General features: G+C 47.7%; 1 protein-coding gene across 6 annotated transcripts in view; it reads right to left on the bottom strand.

The window, feature by feature from the left end:
* Nucleotides 1-8,573: 8,573 nt before the first annotated feature.
* PTPN21 (protein tyrosine phosphatase non-receptor type 21) overlaps nt 8,574-18,928 on the bottom strand; it is a 77,584-nt gene continuing 67,229 nt past the window's right edge. For 5 of the 6 annotated variants that reach the window (XM_070378402.1, XM_070378403.1, XM_070378407.1 and 2 more), the window contains 6 exons: nt 15,928-16,065; nt 14,579-14,800; nt 12,266-12,394; nt 11,812-12,046; nt 11,261-11,421; nt 8,574-11,031 (listed from right to left, as the gene is read on the bottom strand). In XM_070378402.1, coding sequence (XP_070234503.1) covers nt 10,903-11,031; nt 11,261-11,421; nt 11,812-12,046; nt 12,266-12,394; nt 14,579-14,800; nt 15,928-16,065 — 1,014 coding nt within the window. In that variant the 3' untranslated portion in view covers nt 8,574-10,902. The remainder of the gene's footprint in view (nt 11,032-11,260; nt 11,422-11,811; nt 12,047-12,265; nt 12,395-14,578; nt 14,801-15,927; nt 16,066-18,928) is intronic. The other variant, XM_070378404.1, reaches the window with a different exon arrangement.

Below are 18,928 nucleotides of genomic sequence, written 5' to 3'. Positions count from 1 at the left end.
TCACCTTCTCTCATGGGCATACCAAAATTACAACTATTTACAGAACACCTATGAAAAATATGAGCACCTACAAAAAAAGATCTTCTCCACCTAAAGGTATAAAGAGTATAAAGAAGGACTCACAGATGGGTAGGAGGGGGGAGCTGCATATAATCAAATCGCATACCCCCCAGGTGGGCAACCTACCAATGAGAGTTACAATTTCAGAGGCTCTCCCCGAGGAGCAAGGGGTCTGAGCCTCACACTGGGTTCCCCAGCCCAGGGGTCCTGCACCTGGAAGATGGATGCCCAGAATGTCTGGGCTTTGAAGGCCAGCATAGCTGGCTCCCAGGAGTCTCAAACTCAGTCCTAAATAGAACCCCATTCTTAAAGGGCTCACACAAAATCTCATATTCCAGAACCTAGGGTGGAAGCAATAATCGGAATGAAGTCTGGGTTGGACATTCCTGCCAGTCTGGAGAGTCTCCTGGAGAGGCAGGGGGCCGCGGGAGCCTGCCCTGGGGACTCAGGCATTGGCGGCAGCATGCGGGGAGCTTGTTCTACCACGTGGGCGCTGGTGCCAGCCAGCACCATTTTGGAATCCACCCTCTAGCTTATTTGGAGGCGGGCATGGCAACCCACTCCAGTGTTCGTGCCTGGGGAATCCCATGGACAGAGGAGCCTGGCGGGCTAGTCTATGCAGCCTCAAAGAGTCGGAAACGACTGAGCTACTTTATCTATCTATCTGTCTCTAGCTTATTAGCCTTAGGACCCAACTCTGCCCCTGCCCACAAGCCTGAAGGCACCAATACTGGGGCACTTCAGCCAAACGGCCAGCAGGGCAGGGGCACAGCCCCACTGACCTGCAGACTGTTGTCTGGTCGCTGAGTCCTGTCCGACTCTTTGCGAGCCCATGGACTGTAGCCCACCAGGCTCCAGTGTCCAGGGGATTCTCCGGCAAGAATCCTGGAGTGGGGAGCCATGCCCTCCTCAGGGGACCTTAGACAGGCTGCCTGAAGATCCCCCTGAGCCCACAGCTGCCCTGGAGCCCAGTGCTGCCCCGCAGTGGGCCCAGTCCTGGCCCCTCACCCCAGCGCACAGCAGTGGACTGGAGCCCCAGGCCTTCAGCCAGAGGACACGGGACTGAGCCCCCGCCACCAGCCCAGGCCCCGCCCCCGCCCCCGGGCTTCTGCTCAGGCCCCAGGGCCGGCCTCACCCGTCAGCGGGCTCACCAAGGGACAGCCACCGTGCGAGCTCTTTGAGTCCCGCGGACCAACACGTGGATGGCCTGACACCAGCCTCCGGACCCAGCCCCTGGAACAGACCAGCATCTCACATCTGTCGAAATGGCCGTCTTCTCAAAGACCACAGATGACGTGTGCTGGCAAGAATGTGGAGAAAAGGGAATCCTCGAACACTTGGCAGGAGTGGGAATTGGCACAGTCACTGCGGAGAACAGTACGGAGGCTCTCGAGGACGAAAAGCAGAACCACCACAGGACACAGCAGCTCCACTGCGGACGGTATACCCAAATAAAAGGAGTCACGCAGTGAAAGATACATGTACACCAACATTCATAGGGTTATTTACAATAGCTGAGACGCGGAATGGACGAAGAGTCCATCAACAGATGCATGGATAAAGCAGATGTGTTGTGAGTATATATATGTAATATGTATTTGTGTGTGTGTGTGTGTGTGTGATGGAATACTGCTGCTGCTGCTAAGTCCCTTCAGTTGTGTCCGACTCTGTGCGACCCCATAGACGGCAGCCCACCAGGCTGCCCCCTCCCTGGGATTCTCCAGGCAAGAACACTGGAGTGGGTTGCCATTTCCTTCTCCAATGCATGAAAATGAAAGTGAAGTCGCTCAGTCGTGTCCGACTCTTAGCGACCCCATGGACTGCAGCCTAGCAGGCTCCTCCGTCCATGGGGTTTTCCGGGCAAGAGTACTGGAGTGGGGTGCCACTGCCTTCTCTGGATGGAATACTACTGTCATAAAAAAGAATGAAAAATTTCCATTTCATCAACATAGATAGACTTGGAGGTTTTATGCTTAGTGAAATAAATCAGAGAAAGCTCATACTGTGTATCACTTACACTTGGAATCTAAAAAATACAACAGACTAGGGAATATAACAAAAAAGAAACATATATAAAAAGCTAGTGCTTACCAGCCAGGAGAGGGGTGGGGGGAGGGTTACGCAGGTGCAGGGGGCTAAGAGGCACGAAGTGCTGGGTGTGAAATAGATGAGCAACGAGGGTTTATTATACAGCACAGGGACACAGCCGGTGTTTCCTAGTAACCATAACTGGAGTGTAACCTTTAAAATTGGGAATCACTGTGTTATACACCTAAACACATATACTGTAAGTCAAGTATACCTCAAGTTTTTAAAAAATGGAAACAATTTTTTAAAAGGTGAGTTGTCCATTGTTTTTCCTGTGAAGAATATTATTTTATAAGTTTTCTGTTGCTGCTGTAACAAGTTCCACCAATGCAATGGCTTAAAATAAAACCTCCCAACTTACAGTTCTGGAAGCAGAAGTCATAAAGCCAAGGTGTTGGCCAGGGCTGCGTTCTTCTTGGAGGCTCTGGGGATGTGTTTTTCGCCTTTTCCAGTTTTCAGCGGCTGCCTGCATCCCTTCACCTGTGGCCCGTGCCTCCATCGTCAAGGCCAGCAGCGTGGCATCCTCAAATCTCTCACCTCTGCTTCTCTCATCACGCCTCTGCTCACTGTGACCCTCCCGCCTCCCTCTGAGAAAGACCCCGTGGTTCCTCTGGGCCCACCTGGATAATCCTGGACAATCTCATCTCAAAAACCTTGATGTAATCGCATTTGCAGAGTCCCTTTTGCCATGTAAAACATCCATAACTTCAGGGGACTAGATCACGGATATCTTTGGGGGCCCATCAGTAGACCACGATTGTAAATATCATTAACCTAATAAAAATGGTCTAAATAAAGACATAGTCAACCTATTGACTGTAGCTTGGCTATGTCATGAATCCCAAGTTGTGGTCTATATTGAACATTTATGACTTTTTCATACTGTTTCTGATTCAGAATTTTTAGACATGGGATATACTTCAAGAATCTGGATTTCAACACATTTTCAGTGTTGCTGTTGCTGATCCAAAAACAAGCCCGTTAATAAGTGAAGTGGACATTCAGCTAATGACACATCGCACTACCTTGTCAATCCTAATGGGAATCAGCCCTGAACGTTCACTGGAAGGGCTGACGCTGAAGCTGAGGCTCCAGTGCTTTAGCCACCTGATGCGAAGAGCTGACTCATTGGAAAAGACCCTGATGCTGGGAGGGATTGGGGGCAGGAGGAGAAGGGGATGACAGAGGATGAGATGGCTGGATGGCATCACCCACTCCGTGAGTTTGAGTGAACTCCGGGAGTTGGTGATGGACAGGGAGCCTGGCGTGCTGCGATTCATGGGGTCACAAAGAGTCAGACACGACTGAGCAACTGAACAACAAAATAAGTGAAGTGGACACTTAACTAACAACAAGTTGCACTACAGGCATGATTGTGTGAGGAGCTCTGCCAACCTACAGGGAAGTACATAAATATTTATTCTTCAAATATATTAATTGTTCCACAAATGTGCTGATTAACAAAGTTGGCTATTTTGACAAGAGGCATTCTAACTCATAAGTGATTGATGATGGTGGAAATGTGTGATGCCTGTAAACGACTAAAAGAAACATCTATTGTCTGGAACATAATTTAAAATAAACCATTGGAGAACTGGGACTAATTACATACCTTTGCAATAAGAACTAAAATGAAAAAAAAAATAGACAAAACAGCTGTAATTGTACTATTCACACACATATAATATCTTGCTACAATATTTATTTTATGGCAAAAAATAGACTATAATATATTCACTTCACATTTATCACATTCATTCAAACTCTTTTGCCTATTAAATGTACACACTTTTACAAACCAATGGCAGCTCAGATTTAAGCTCTTCTGATTATACATTATATATTGTTTTTACATTGTTGATCACCAGACAGTACCACATAAAATTGCTTTTTAAACTAGAAAATACGCGACAACTACATATACCATGTGATTTTGAAAAGGCAGAATTCCCAATGCATTGCTTGAATTATAGGGAACTTTCTGAGAAAATGTATTTCATAAAAAATTGTCTCTAAATATTTAAGTTTCTGCGGACATTTGAGTCATAGTAACAGCAGCCTGAATTTTTAAATATATTATTATCCAGATATTCATTTTTAAACTATGCTTTGCTTAATTTGCTATGGGTGGGGTTTGGACTGCTTCAGTTTGTAACAAAGAAATACACAACAACATCCTGTCTCGTTGCAGCAATCTTCACCTGAACCAAGTAGGACTGTTGGAACTCGGAGCATCCCCCTCGAGCACAGCCGAGGGAGACACTGACGTGGCTTCACAGGAAAACATTTTACGTCCGCGTGATAAAAGCTGTTTTATATTTTAATGTAAAAAATTACTTGAGAATACAGTAAAAAGCAACAAATATATTCTAAAGGCCCAGTGCCAACCTTCGGAGTAAGGTTTAACTGTTCAAGTTTTTTAAGGCTTAATACTTTAAAAAATATTTTTATTTTCTCCCCTCATTTTCAATGTGTTTAGAAATTGAATACACTGATAACTGTGTAATAGCTCAATTCTACAATAAGAAATTAAGCTGCTTACTTTTAATATAGAATTGAAAAAAAAATCTAATATGGAGAGTCTAAACGCACACTAACAGAAAAATCTTCAAAAATATTAAGAATCATCTCTGTACAACTACTTCTACTTCTCTATTGAGCCACAAAACCAAACTATGCAAATAAAACCCACCAAAGCACTACTAATCTACAAGTTTCACAAGTTATAGCATTTTTTTCCTTGTTTTTTCTTTCACCTTTTTGTTTTGTGGGCTTAAGATTTTGGTTTCTTTTTAATCTCGTTTTTATTAAGCCTGTTCTGAAAATGTTCGTCACCTGTAGAGAACATTTACTTTTTTTCAGGCATTTGTTAGGCTAACAGCACAGTGCGTGCGTGTCCAGTGGTGTCCGATTCTCGTGACCACAGGGACTGCAGCCCGCCAGGCTCCTCTGTCCATGGGATTCTCCAGGCAAGAATCCTGGAGTGGGTTGCCATTTCCTTCTCCAGGGGATCCTTCCAACCCAGGGATGGAACCTGCTCTTTTTCACATCTCCTGCATTGACAGATGGATTCCACTACCTGGGATTCCTAGACTGGGAAGACTGAACTTAGATTCCAGTCTGGTCCAGACTGAGCCAGTATGGTAATTATTCCAGTAAAAGTACAAGCCCATTAGATCCCTTCAGGACAGTTAACTCTAAGATTAAATCCCTTGTCAATAAATATTTCTCATTCAATGGCCCATTAATTTCATGTGATTTCTAATAAATTTCTAGAAAAAGATGTTTGGAGACTCTCGTAGCATCTATGACAGAGCAGTTGGACCTGTGATATTTGCAACTCTTATGAAAGATGAGTGACCTCGTTTATTTGTTCAGTTCTCCTCAGCTGATAAAGGAGCATACGGAGATGGAAGGCCATCACCATTACATCAGTCTACCCCAAAACGTGAGGGCCAACAGACACACGTCCGGGATAACCCAGATAATCCAACCGTCTGAACTTCCCTGGTCAGTAAAGACCGGCTCCTGAGAATGAATACATCTTTTCTTCACTAAGCTTTCAGAGCTTGAACTTAAAATACACATGAGCACTCAAAATGTTGGTGGTGACAACCGAAATAAAGGACTGGGCTTTATATAGTTTTAAAACCCCTACCAGTCAGTTTAAAATTGCAGATTCATTACACTGGCATCATGAACAGCTATAGCCAGTGTGGGGGCACTATAGATTTAAAGCCAAGGCATCTTTGAGATTTTTAAATGGTCCTTTTATATGACACACCACAAAGTCATGTTTAATGGACAGAATCATGTTCAAAAGATCTACCTAGTAAGTAATTTTTGAAAACTTCCCAACAGCACGTTAGCCACACTGTTAGTTCCATGCACATGCTTGTGTGCTAAGTTGCTTCAGTCATTTCTGACTCTGCAACCCCACGGACTGTGGCCCACCAGGATCTCTGTTCATGGGATTCTCCAGGCAAGAACACTGGACGGGGTTGCCATGTCCTAATCCAGCGGACCTTCTCAAGCCAGGGATCGAACCTGCATCTCTTATGTCTACAGGTAGTCCAATTATTCCCTTGTCACTCATTTGTATTTATTTGTGTTATTAAAAGCATAATTTAAAATAAGTATATGGTTACTCATTGGAAAGGACCCTGATGCTGGGAAAGACTGAAGGCAGGAGCAGAAGAGGACGACAGAGGATGAGATGGTTGGATGGCATCACCGACTCGATGGACTGGAGTTTGGTGGACTCCGGGAGTTGGTGGTAGACAGGGAGGCCTGGTGTGCTGCAGTCCATGGGGTCGCAGAGTCGGACAGGACTAAGCAACTGAACGATACGCTTACTATCTCTTTGTGAGCCCAGCAACATATTGGATAAAGTTCAGATTTATTCCAGTTTTTAGAAAATGAGTATTTTACATATTTCTAGAAATACGCCACCAACCAGGCCCACCTCACACACGTGTGACCTAGAGACACTCCAGCTGTGGGGACACTCACCGTGGGATTCCCGTGTCCTCAGCTGGGGGCCGCGGACCTCCCGCCACCTCCCTGGCCCAGGACCAGGGTCCCCTCCTCCTCCAGGCCAGGACCACCCAAAGGCAGACACGCAGTAGAAGCAGACAAGGCGGGGACGTGCTGCCAGCTCACCCGCCTCCGCCCAGCGCCCTCACGGGGTTCTCGGCACCCCGCTCACCCACCCCTGTCCCTGACCTTCACACACCACTCAAGTTTCTCAGACAAACGATGGGACACTCGTGACGTGGAACTCCCTCACGAAACACTCATCAATCTGACTTCAGTCGAGTGCTGAGGCCCAGGCCCCACTGCCGGGCAAACCAGAACTGGTCCTGTGCTCTGGCCCGCAAGGTGCAGCGGGGAGGAGGTTGCCCTGTGTGAGTACTGACGATGAGGGTGTGACTACCTTTTCAGACCCCTGTGGTTTCAACAAGCTTTGGGAGAACAAACCAGAGTTAGGGCCCACCTACAGTAATATTTCCCTTTGTAGACAATACTGTCAATACTTTCACATACATCGGAACTTTTAGAGCATAATTTTTATTTGGGAACTACCTGTACTATGCCAGTTTAACCACCCAAGGACCCTTTCAATTATTTTCTAAAATCCTCTGTCCACACACCCCTAACACATGAAAACCTTAAACCACCAAACTTTCTGATTTTTTTTTAAATTATAGATATTTAGGGTAAATGAAGCTCTTATTGCAGGACTTTGAAAAACTCATGTTCTTTCAAGAATTGTTTTCCCAAATTCCTAATGGACCTAGCTCTCTTTTTGAAGTGTCTGTCCCTCAGTTAAAAAAAAAGGGTCCCCTCTAATTTAGACCATTTAAATAAACTTTAAACTGGAAAGAGATAGTTTAGCTTCTTCTACCTGAAATGCTGATAGAAAGCAAATTCCCTAAATGTCTATCCAAAAGAATTCCCTTTAAAAGTTTTTTTTTTTTTTTTTTTTTAATTTTATTTTTAAAAAAATCAAATGATTTTTAAACCATCCCCTGGGCCTTCCCAGCGCACCAGCCCCAAGCATCAGCAGCATCGTAACTGAACCTGGACTTCTCGTTTCATATTTTCAATGTTTCAATGACATTCTCCCAAATCTTCCCACCCTCTCCCACAGAGGTTTTTTAAATGATTTACAATAAACTGTAGTTCTTTATATTTTAATAAGACCACTGGAGCGGGTTCGACCCTGGGTCTCCTGCATTGCAGGCAGATTCTTTACCATCTGAGCCACCAGGGAAGCCCAATATAGTTTTATATTACATGTAGTGAGAACATTTATATTCCCTTAATATTGTGAACAGTAAGTTACCGACCCACTTGAAAGGACTATCGTCTTTTCCCGACGAAGCAGCAGAAAGGCTGCCCGTGCCGTGCTGCCGTCAGCCCATCCTCACTCCTCCTCGGGGCTTCGGTCCTGGCCTTGGTCTTCCCGGGAGCTTCAGGGCAAGCACAGCTGCTGTCTCAATCCTGCCAACGTGGTTTGAAGGCTACATTCTAGGGTTTTCTGAATGTTTCACAATGGATGTTCCAGAAGAAAATAAGTAATGAAGATTGCAATTCCAAATGAGGTTCTAAAACAAACACTTTCCGTGTTCAAAACTATCCACTAGAGCGTTTCATCTGAAGAGCCCACTGCTCAGGAGAGCTGATGCCAGAGAGGCAGCACTCGTCAGCGGAAACACTGGCTTGTAAGCTACTCTGTGCGAAAATGCACGTTTTGCTAATTTTGATATGAAACTAAGAATATCAACAAACAGACAAAAGACACTAAAATACTGAAGCACTGTGTAAGTTTGGCAGACAGAAAATCCTCAACTCAGACATGCTGAGCCGATGAAACCACGATGTTCTACAGTTTGACCTTGAAAATCATATTACTCCAGAAGTCCAGAAATGTAGATTTATTTTTATTCAGAAATACTTTCATATTCTCTAACTGTTCATTGAAAGTTTAAAAATTCAAAAGGGACACAAAAAAATTACATGGATCTTAGAAGCTATGTCAAACATGCGAGTTTTAAGAGTGACATTTTATACAGTGTAATTTAGCCCTCATAATTTTCTTAAAATCAAATTATAACAGGAACACAAACATACCATATATTACTCTTTAAAATTTTTGTTTTACAATATGTTCTTGTCAATGGGACACTTCAAAATGTTTAAACCTGACAGAAAAGCATTTAAAAAAAAAAAGTACCAATGAAAGAAAAAAGTGTCAGAAACACACCTGTCCATTACCTGGTGTGAAGATGGGGACCACTGCAATGAAAACTCTGAATCCATTCTCCTGGGGGGCACGCTCTGAACATCCACACTTGGGTCTATTCTTTAAAATCATTTCAGACTTAAAATCAATTCTTCGTTACCAAGTGAGAAAGAGGCCCACTTTCAACACTCACTTTCATTGATGCCATCTGCATTTCCTCTTAAGCGGCTGGTTTCTGGGACAGAGTCAGGCAGGGACACGATGTTTGAAGGAAACCCAGTCTCCCAGCTAACCACAGACTCAGTGGTGACAACAGTGAGCAGAACCGCTTTAGGAGTGAACCCGGGCATCGGAACCGTCCCTCGGATACTGTTCACTGGGGGAAGTAACCCTGGGTTTGAGGTTTGGGAAGCTTGACGTGTTGGAGAAGCGGCCTCCGGAAGCTAAGAGAGGGCTCCTCAGCTGAACGTGCGGGCAGTCCTCCATCACCTCCTCGGCCCTGAGGGACGAGCCCTTCGCAATCCCCCTGCCCATGGGGAGGGGCCTAAAAGGGGTCTGGGGGGCTCGGAGGAGGGGGAACCCGAGACGCCCGCAGGGGTGAAGCTAGAGGAGTGAGGCGAGGGAACCCCGGGACATCCTGGACACCACGGTCATCTCCCGTGGCCCCACAGGTGTGGGCTGTGCTTTGGGAGAAGAGGCGAGACTACTAACAAACCCTTCCCTTCTTTCAGCCAAAAGAAAACAAAGCCTCTTCACAGCTTCTTTTAATAATAATATAAACCTGATTTGTTGTTTTTTTAAAGAAAGAGTTGTAGGTGGAAGAACTTCAAGGAAACACAGGGAGCTGTTACCCGTGACAGGCCCTGAGTCCCCGGGGTGTCTACGGTGGGGGGTCACCCACTCTTCCCGAACCCCGCTCCGCCCGGCGGCTCAGTCTGAGTGCAGGTGACGCTGCGAGCTTTGTAAAGACCAAGGCAGCTTGCATTTACCGCCCTGTGCCTCCTCTGCATGCGATCGCCTCCTACTCATCCTCTGTACTCTCACCCCGATCCCTTCCAAAACACTTTCAATATGTCTGCTGTTATGTACTGTTTCACCTACAAAGCAACATATATATTAAAAACAGATTTGTTTGCAACCAAAAAAAGTGCTTAAAACCGTCGTATGCAACTGTTTTCACTTCATTTTCAACCAAAAAAAAAAAATCAAACACATTTGGGTTTATGAATAATACTGAAAAAAAAACAGTGAATCTGATTATTCTCATACATGTATTAAAAAAATGTGCCTTTATGCCCCATGTTAACTTACAGTAACTGACTCATTTCCGTACCTTAATGAGTTGAACTCTTGCTTGGAAAATATAGAAAGTACAAATATATAGAACTTTTAGGATTAAAAAATTTTCTGAATATAAAAATGCTTTCTATATTTCAAAAATAAACACTTTTGGATTCTTGTTGTAGTTTTGGGTTTGGTAACTTAACTGTTAAGTACCCAAGGGTTTTTTTAAAAAATAACATGGTTTTAAATACAAAGTTATCCAAGAACCACTCACATCTGTGGATCAGCCCCATGAAAAGTTTAGTTTCTCAACAAGAAAACCCCAAATATTCTCGTCATAAAATAAAATTCCATTATCAAAAACTAGCTTAAGATAGAAAACTATACGCCTTAGTGATTGCCAGAATTGCCCAGCACAGCTTTAGTAAAATAGAGAGAACTGATCGAGAAAATACAATCTCCACATGTGTGCAAGTGCTGCAAGTCACACAGGGGCGCCGGGAAGCCGCGGCCTTGCCCTCGGGCACCGTCCGCCCCGGCGCGGCCCCTCCACCTCGCCCGGCCCGGCTCCTCCTGCGGCTCATCCGACGCAGCGCCCCGCGCTCCTCCCGCCACCTACGCCCGACGCGGCACCTGTGGAAGCGAAAGCGCGAGTCGGCCAGCACGTCTCCGTCCTTTCCGAGCTGTGAACGCCTCCGTGGCCATCCCGGCGAGCGCGGGGCCTAGATGAGCCGGGAGCTCCTGAGGAACTGGATGAGCACGCGGTACACGAACGTGTACTGGCACAGCGTCTGCACCATCAGCATCCGCTGCCGCCGCAGCATGTCCAGCACCCGCGGGACGTCCAGCGCCTGGCGAGGGAAGTGGGGTGAGGGCGCGGCTCCCCGAGACCCCGGGGCGGGGGCGGCCCTGGGGGCCCTGGCTGCAGGCAGGCAGCCTCTTGGCTACTCGGAGTCTCCCGCAGAGAAGCCCGAGGACGTTTGTGCAGAAAGCCCTGGCAGGCCACGGGGGGCGGGGGTCCCTCTCTGCCCGGCCCTGCGCCCGGCCCCCCTCTCCCCGCGCCCACAGAGGAGCAAGCACCTCGTTGTGCTCCAGGCAGGCGATCATGATCTCCGACAGAATGACGACGCCTGTCCGTCCCACGCCGGCACTGCAGTGGACCAGCAGCGGGGGGTTGGGGCTTTTGGGTTCACTCGTGCTGTTTGTATGGCGTCGAACAGACTGGATCTCTTCGAGGTATGCTGTGAAACACGGATGAGACAGACAGACACAATGCACTGAGGCCGATCAGGCCTACTGAGAAGGCGGCCCCACGCGCAGGGCACCGGGAGCCGGTGCACCAGCCCAGCTACTGGCCGACAGTGCGGTCTCGGCGAGCCCCTGCCTCTACCGGGGCTCTCGTTTATTCTCAACCGCAAAATGCAAAACTCTTCAGGGACCAGGAACTGCCTGCTGCTGACCATCCAAGTTATACTGTAAAACCTCTGCACTAAGCTTTCCCCTGAACGCTTGCAATTTTCAGTTTATAATAAGCCCAGCCTCGCATGCAACAATACAGAGGCAGGAAAGGAGAGGCTCTGTAGGTCTGCCTCTGTGGCGGCCTTCGCGGCGCCGGGAGCGCAGACGCTTACACAGAAAGCCCTTGAGGTCCTCGGGACAGCCGTGCTCGGGCCAGTCGGTGTACTGCAGGTGCCAGATGGTCCGCTCCTGCCCGCTCAGCAGGTGCTTCATCTTCAGGCCCGTGGTGGCGTAGCAGCCGGAGTCCGTGCGGAAGCGGGTGGTGATCTTGAACCGCCCGTAGGTGACGGTGTTGTGCCTCGAGCCGAGGCGTGGCCAGTACCTGAAGCTCTTTTCCCTTCCGCCCTCCTGTCAGAGACAGAGCGCTCAGAAACGCGGCCCCGGCCGGCCAAGGGCGCCCCTTCACGGGGATCCGTCTCAGAAACGCGCTGGGCCGGCCGAGGGCGCCCCTTCACCGGGACTCGGACCTGCGCCCCCGCCCCCTTCTCTGAAGTCAGGACGCACAGCGTCACCGTCACTGTCCGTCTGAGGCCGCGAGAAGGTCAAGGAAGAGAAGTGAGTCCTCACCTCCTCCGCCGTCACCATGGCTATAATCGCAATTCCCTGTTCCCACACCATCTGCCAAAAGTCCGGGCAGGTATTTTGCAGTGGTCCCTGAGTGGCAATATAGTCCCATTCAATTCCACTGACAGAGACCTGAAATTAGGGATTTAAAAAAATGAGTGTGTGTGTGTATAACACATGCATATACATTTGTTCATGGTAATACTTAAAAAGCAAACTGAACTATTTAGATAAAGACTTTCATCTTATTCTTTTTCCTTATTAGTGTAATTTCCATCACTGACACTCCTATAAGCACAAGCATTATGAGTTTATATATCATCTATATGTGACCTGGGACAATGTCCTTAATCTCTCCAAATCTCAGTTCTCATCTGCACAATAAAAATACTCCCTGCCCTCATGTTGCTGGGATTACTCAAGTCAGTATACTCAATGCCCTGCACATGACAGGGTCTCGGTAAGTGGCTGTTACTCCTGCCGTTAGTGCTGGTTCTTATAAAAATAACACCAGCATCAGCACACCCCAAAGTTCAAACACAACCTTCCCTCGTGAAGCACCATACATACTAGGATCAAGTACAAGCAGTTAAGTCAAAAACCTAAGTCAAGTGTCAAACTTCTGGGGGCGGGGGCAGGGAATCTCTTACTACCTAAGGAGTTCACCTCTGAACTTCTGAGTCAGGATCACCCCATATAATGATACTAAATTTCCACTTAAGATTGAAAACCTCCTTGAAAACATTCTAATAATTATGAGAGCTGTAGTCAGGACATGGGGTTAGATCTCGCTCCCCCACTACTGAGTGATGGCCCTAACGGCTTCCTGAGTGCCCTGGGTAACCCTGGGACAAAGACCGCAGCCCAAGTCACACCGCCGCATCCCACGGGCCCCAGGCCCCACAGCAAACAAGGACCAGGGGGAGGGCTGGGGGCAGGAGGGGCGACGCCCTTCCTGACTCGGAGGTCAGCACAGCGGCCCACACGGCGCTAGGGGGTGATCTAAGAATTCCTCCTGCTGTTGCTGAAGATCTTGAAATACCACCACAGAGCCTCAGCATTCAACTCTCACCCATCCAGTCACAGGAGACAGGATACGCTATTCCAAAGAAATGCTCCGTTTTTAAATATGTCACCCCAGTCACGTCCGACTCCGCACAACCCCATGGACTGCAGCCCTCCAAGCTCCTCGTCCATGGGATTCCCCAGGCAAGGATACTGGAGTGGGGGGCCGTGCCCACCTCCAGGGGATCTTTTCAACCCAGGGATGGAACCCAGGCCTCTTATGGCCCCTGCACTGGCGCATGGGTTCTTTACCACTAGCGCTGCCTACAGAACAAAGCTTGCCCGTGGAACTCTGCTCAGAGCTATGTGGCCGCCTGCAGGGAAGGGGTTTGGGGGAATGGTTGCCTGTGTATGTCTGGCTGAGTTGCCTCACTGAGCCCCTGAAACTATCCCAGCGTGGCTAATCGGCTACACCTCAATACAAAATAAAAAGCTTTTTAGAAATAAAAAGCTTATGCACAGATTCCCAAAGCCTGTCAAGGGCAGACTGCTGGGTCTCCGGGAAGTCTCACTGCGAAATGGCTCTCATCCAACGTCACCTGCAAGCTGAAGAAAATGTGGGAAAGAAGAGAGATAACACCTGATCGTGGACACCTTCTCATTCACTCACTAGAAGGAAACATCTTCTGTCCAGAGTAAGGAACTGACTGTGCAGCCAGTGTGAACAGAGGCTGCGGGGACGGAGAAGACAGAGCCTCTGGCTGTTCTCACCATCCTCGTATGGACCATCCCTTTTTTCACTTTATTGGGCGTAACGCTACCTCAGGTAAACGGCATCACCCTGCTTCGGGGCCGGGGCGGCGTGGGGAGCAGCACCACTCGCCCACAGAACAAAATGGTGTTTGAAAAGCAAAGAGTGGGCAAAGAGCGCAGACAGCTCCAGTGTGAGGCACGGCATTGGTGACACCATCCGACACACACGTGTGTCACATCAAAATGCACGGAGGTGCACGACAAGGAAAAAGGAGCCATTCAGCTGCTCCTGAGAACCTGTGAGCTAGAGAGAGGGCTTCAGATTCAGAAGCACCAAGGGCTCCAGGCAGACAAATGAGCGGCCCTGAAGTCCTGGGGACGATGCTGGGGGCAGAGGGACCAAACACCGTCCCCCCAGGGGTACGGATTTCCCAGCCTGCAAAACAGTGTCAAAATGGTTCAAAACAAGGGTGTTTTTTGAAAACAAGTCTCGCCACTCTTGTGTTAATGATTTAACTGAGGACTCTGCCCCACCATCCTACCTAACACTCCCCTCACCTTGATGTGGGAGGCGTTGATATAGCCGGTGTTGTTCTCCTTGGTCGGGACCAGCTCCACCCTGGCGTCGTCGTAGGGAAGCACGTCCTGGAACCGATTTCTTTCTGCGTTTTCAGGGAGGCGTGCTGTTGAGCACTCGCCATCAACTAGCCGTTTTTTAAGAATTCTTTCATATTCTGTGAATACCATTCCCTGTTCTAACCGCTGTTCCAGAATTTTACACTGGAAAACACAGAGCGAGAGATAATATGACTGCAGTCCCATGCCACACACAGCGGCATCTTGACTGCACGTCTGAAAACTCGCCTTCTGCCTCAAGTCTAGTGTTACCCAATACTGAAAATTCTACATGAAACCAAAGTTAAATTTAACAAGTCATTACACAGAAAGGACAAATGAAATAATCTTCTTGGTGAGAAATAGAATGCAAAGTTCTGTTTAAACTTGTTCTAGAATAATTCACTGAATTCGTTTTCTCTAAATCTATAGTCAATTACTTGACCCCCTTAGAAAGTTTGGGACTGCCTTGTATACACTGCTATAATTAAAATGGATAATCGACAAGGACCTGCTGCATAGCATGGGGAACTCTGCTCAATGTCAGGTGGCAGCCTGGATGGGACAGGGGTTTGGGGAAGAATGGATACATGTACGTGGATGGCTGAGTCCCTTTGCTGTCCACCTGAAAAGATCACAACATTGTTAACTGGCTATACTTTAATATAAAAAAAATTTTTTTTAATTACCTGACCCCCTAAGAACAGAAAGTTCTCCTGGAGAACAGTAAACCCTAGAGTAGGATAATTAATTCCAACTTCTATGAACAAGGGCTTCCACTTTGTAATATGACACAAAACACTAACAATAGTCCATGTTGGAAATTATCTCCAGGATCCAGGTGTAAGCAAAGTAATTTTTGCTTAGCATAATTCATGCCTGCCTAATTTTGACAGAATAGAACCTCACAGCAAATACGTCTCAGTCACAAAGAAAGTTCTGAGGAACTCAGTAGCTGTTCACTGTTAAAAGCCTTCGATGCCAGGACAGCGGTCATTGTCTTTCTTTCCTGTGAGTACTCACACGCAATTGCTGGTTTCCTCTCCCTTTACAGCCACAAGAAGGTAAAGAACGACAGCCAAAAGCCAACAGACAAAAATCAACGTTTAGCCCGAAATTATCTATTGAGGCATTAGCTATAAGCTTGCACCAGTTTTGCAGTCCAGATTACAAAGTTGTTAACACTGCTTTATGATTATCAAATGGCTTAGAAAATCCAGCAGATCCTCAGGAAGGCAGCTCTGCAGCCTCGGCCGTCCCCGAGAAGGCGGGCGGCCAGGTCCCGTACGTACCCGCTCATCGTTAGTGGCTCTGGCCGGCACGTCCTTCTCCTCATCGGGCAGCGGCAGTCGAGACAGGGAGAGTCCATTTAGAGCAGCCAATTTGAGAGGACCGATTTTTTTTGCATCTCCTCGGCTCTTTTTCATTCCCTACAAAAATAGTTATAGGCGTATATATCAAACATACACACATACAATCCCTTTGAGAGGAGACTTCAGTGGACTGAAGACGAAACAAACAGAGGGAGGGAGGTTCTCCTAAATCAACAACCGCAGGAGAGATGACGCTCCTACACACACACACACTCGTTTCACAAATATGAGGAGGAAGACATTCCATTCAAGGCCAAAGCCCTGATAAGTCTTCCAGATAGAAGGTTTTGAAATGCAGCTGGTTTCAGGGCTCTGTTGTAATGGAAGGTGAGGTTCCGAGCAGACAGCATTCCTTCACAGGACTCACTGGACTCCTGAATGTCAAACTGTGACACGCATGAAAATCAGCTGTAGTCCACGATAAGGGTTTAAATGTAGTGGCCTGACTGCAGTGAGCTTTCATACATTGAACAAACTAACAAACAAAAATGGTTTCGTTTTTAGTGTTTTCTGTGGTGGCTCTACTGTCTTCTACATTCTGCGGCAGACTTGTGTGACAGGGATTAGACTACCACACTTCTGGTAAACGCCGCATTTTCAAGTGAAGAAAACAGCAGGGCTGAAATCTCCATCATTACACCAGGCGAGGGTATGAGAGAGGGCAACCATGGAATTCTGTCTGCTGAAAACTGGTGTTTCTTCAAGCCAGCAATTTTGCTCTCGAAGGCAAACAAGCCCAAGAATGCCAAATCCTCTTTAATAGCCTATACTGAGAGGGTAACAGGCAGGAAGGCCAGGGGTCTCCAAATGGAGGAAATAGCCTGCAAATGTCAGACATTTTTCTCTCTCTTAAGCTGCAGGAGGAAACAAACTAGCAATATTTTTTCCTTCTCTATACAAATTTAAAGGGAGGTTCCTCTTAAAATACTGTGTTGCCATAATGACACCTGGTTTCGCCTGAAGTTAGCTATTCTCGAGCCTAGAGATAACCAATGCCTTTTTCTTATGGAAATGTTTGTCTTAAGCTATGCTAATGTGCTATGCCTTTACCCCAAACTCTGTCTCCAAGTCGGTTCCGCCTCTTGGCCCAGAACCTACTTGACAAACCAGTATGTTATACTCAGATATTGTTCCCCTAATCTATGTAAATGAAACTATTTGTATGGTGGTCTGCCCTTCTTCAAGATTCAAGTTAATCATTTTATGGCCCAGGATAAGCCATTTGGCGCCAAGATTATCCCAAAATGCATCTTATGGGTGAGGGGCCTGGTGCCATTCTGAATTTTAAGACATTCCTTTCTTTCATTAACAGACTGCTAGTGACTATATAACATCCAGCTGAAGACTAGCAGGGGGGTACTCTTTCTGCCCCCTTCTGATGCCTATGTCAGAAGCTTTCTCTATCTCCTTTATACTTCAATAAAACTTTATTACACAAAAGCTCTGAGCGATCAAGCCTCGTCTCTGGCCCTGGATTGAATTCTTCTCCTCCGGGGGCCAAGAATCCCGGTGTATTTGCGTGATTCAACAACCTTTCAATACCTCCTGGGAAGCCAGGGGATATAATCATAATGACAGCAGCCCTCCTCTGACAGCAGCGGTTTCCTCAGTTCTGTCTCATAACTGAGATCGCCTTTGCCCCAGCTCTGTCAGCCTTGGGGGAGACCGAGAGGAAGGCACACAGACCACAAGGTTCCTGCCTGGGTGACAACGTCAGGATTCTCGGCTGTGCAGGAGACGGGTGAGCGGCTGACAGTGAGCAGTCGGGGGCGTGGGGGCCGTTCTGACGGGTGGCGTCTGCCAGGTTCCAGGGGCCAATTCTCCCACCTCAGCTAACGTCAATCGGCCTCACAAGAGCCTGAAAATGGAAAACTCAGCTCCCGACAGCCAGGAGAAGTGGCCCCGGCACTTCTCGGCCTGAAGGACTGAAATGCCCCAGCACCATGCGCTGGGTGATTGGTAAGGCCAGCTCTAAAGCCAGTATTTGAAGAAAGGGGCTCACAGTCAACGCTCACCCCAAACACCCTTCACTTAGCCCTCAGAGGACGTGCTTTTAAGTGTACCGGCCGAATGGTGGCTTCTCGTGTGAGAACCACCACGCGAGACTGAGGGTGAGACAGAAACTCTTCCTGTAAACACACCCGTCCACGTCTGCCGGATAGCAATCAAGTCCCTGCAGGTGGAGACGGGGGAGAACTCCGGAATGTTCCTGCTTATCTGCCATTCATTCCACTGTTTTTAGTACTAAACCCCCAGAACCATAATTCACATTGTATGTTCATTCGCCTGTGATCACCATTAAAACCACCAAGGCGTCGGGAGTTACTACGGGGGGTCAGAGGGGTAGCAGGGGGCTGGACTCCAGTTCTTGGGAAGTCAGTCAGTTAAACGTATGATGCAACCTCACAGTAATATGTTAAACTTGACCAAGCACTTTCTATGAACCAGCACCTCACTTTTTTTCCTCCAACAACTCTCTGGGGTTGTCTCAGTTACAAATGAAAAACAAGAGTCAGAGAGATTAAGTTCTTGGCCCAAGGTCTCACCAGCTAGCTGGCTCCTTGTATACGGTAAACAGGGTCAAAACAATAGAAACCCTGCATTCAAGTCAGTCGGGCTGCACGACAGAATTCAGAAAACACTTTCGGAGCCGAGGCTTCAGTGGGACCTGACGCCACACCACAGAAGACAGAGGAGGGGTGCCCGTCCTGGGTCTCGGATGGAGGAGCCGAGGGGCTGGGTGTGAAGGGCCTGGCCCCCTGGGAGAGAACCAGCGAACGGCAAGGTCCGGACTCACAGCCGAGTCTTTCACTCTTAGGTCCTGTACCTATTCCCAGGCCACGGCTGCCATTCCCGTTCTTCAAGTAAGAACGTCCTTTTTTGAAAAGACCGGGGCGGGGGGTGGGGGGAGGCTTCCCTG

This window comes from Bos mutus, chromosome 10, assembly GCF_027580195.1.
Source record: "Bos mutus isolate GX-2022 chromosome 10, NWIPB_WYAK_1.1, whole genome shotgun sequence".
Classification (NCBI taxonomy): domain Eukaryota; kingdom Metazoa; phylum Chordata; class Mammalia; order Artiodactyla; family Bovidae; genus Bos; species Bos mutus.
This window is presented reverse-complemented; position numbering and strand designations above follow the sequence as displayed.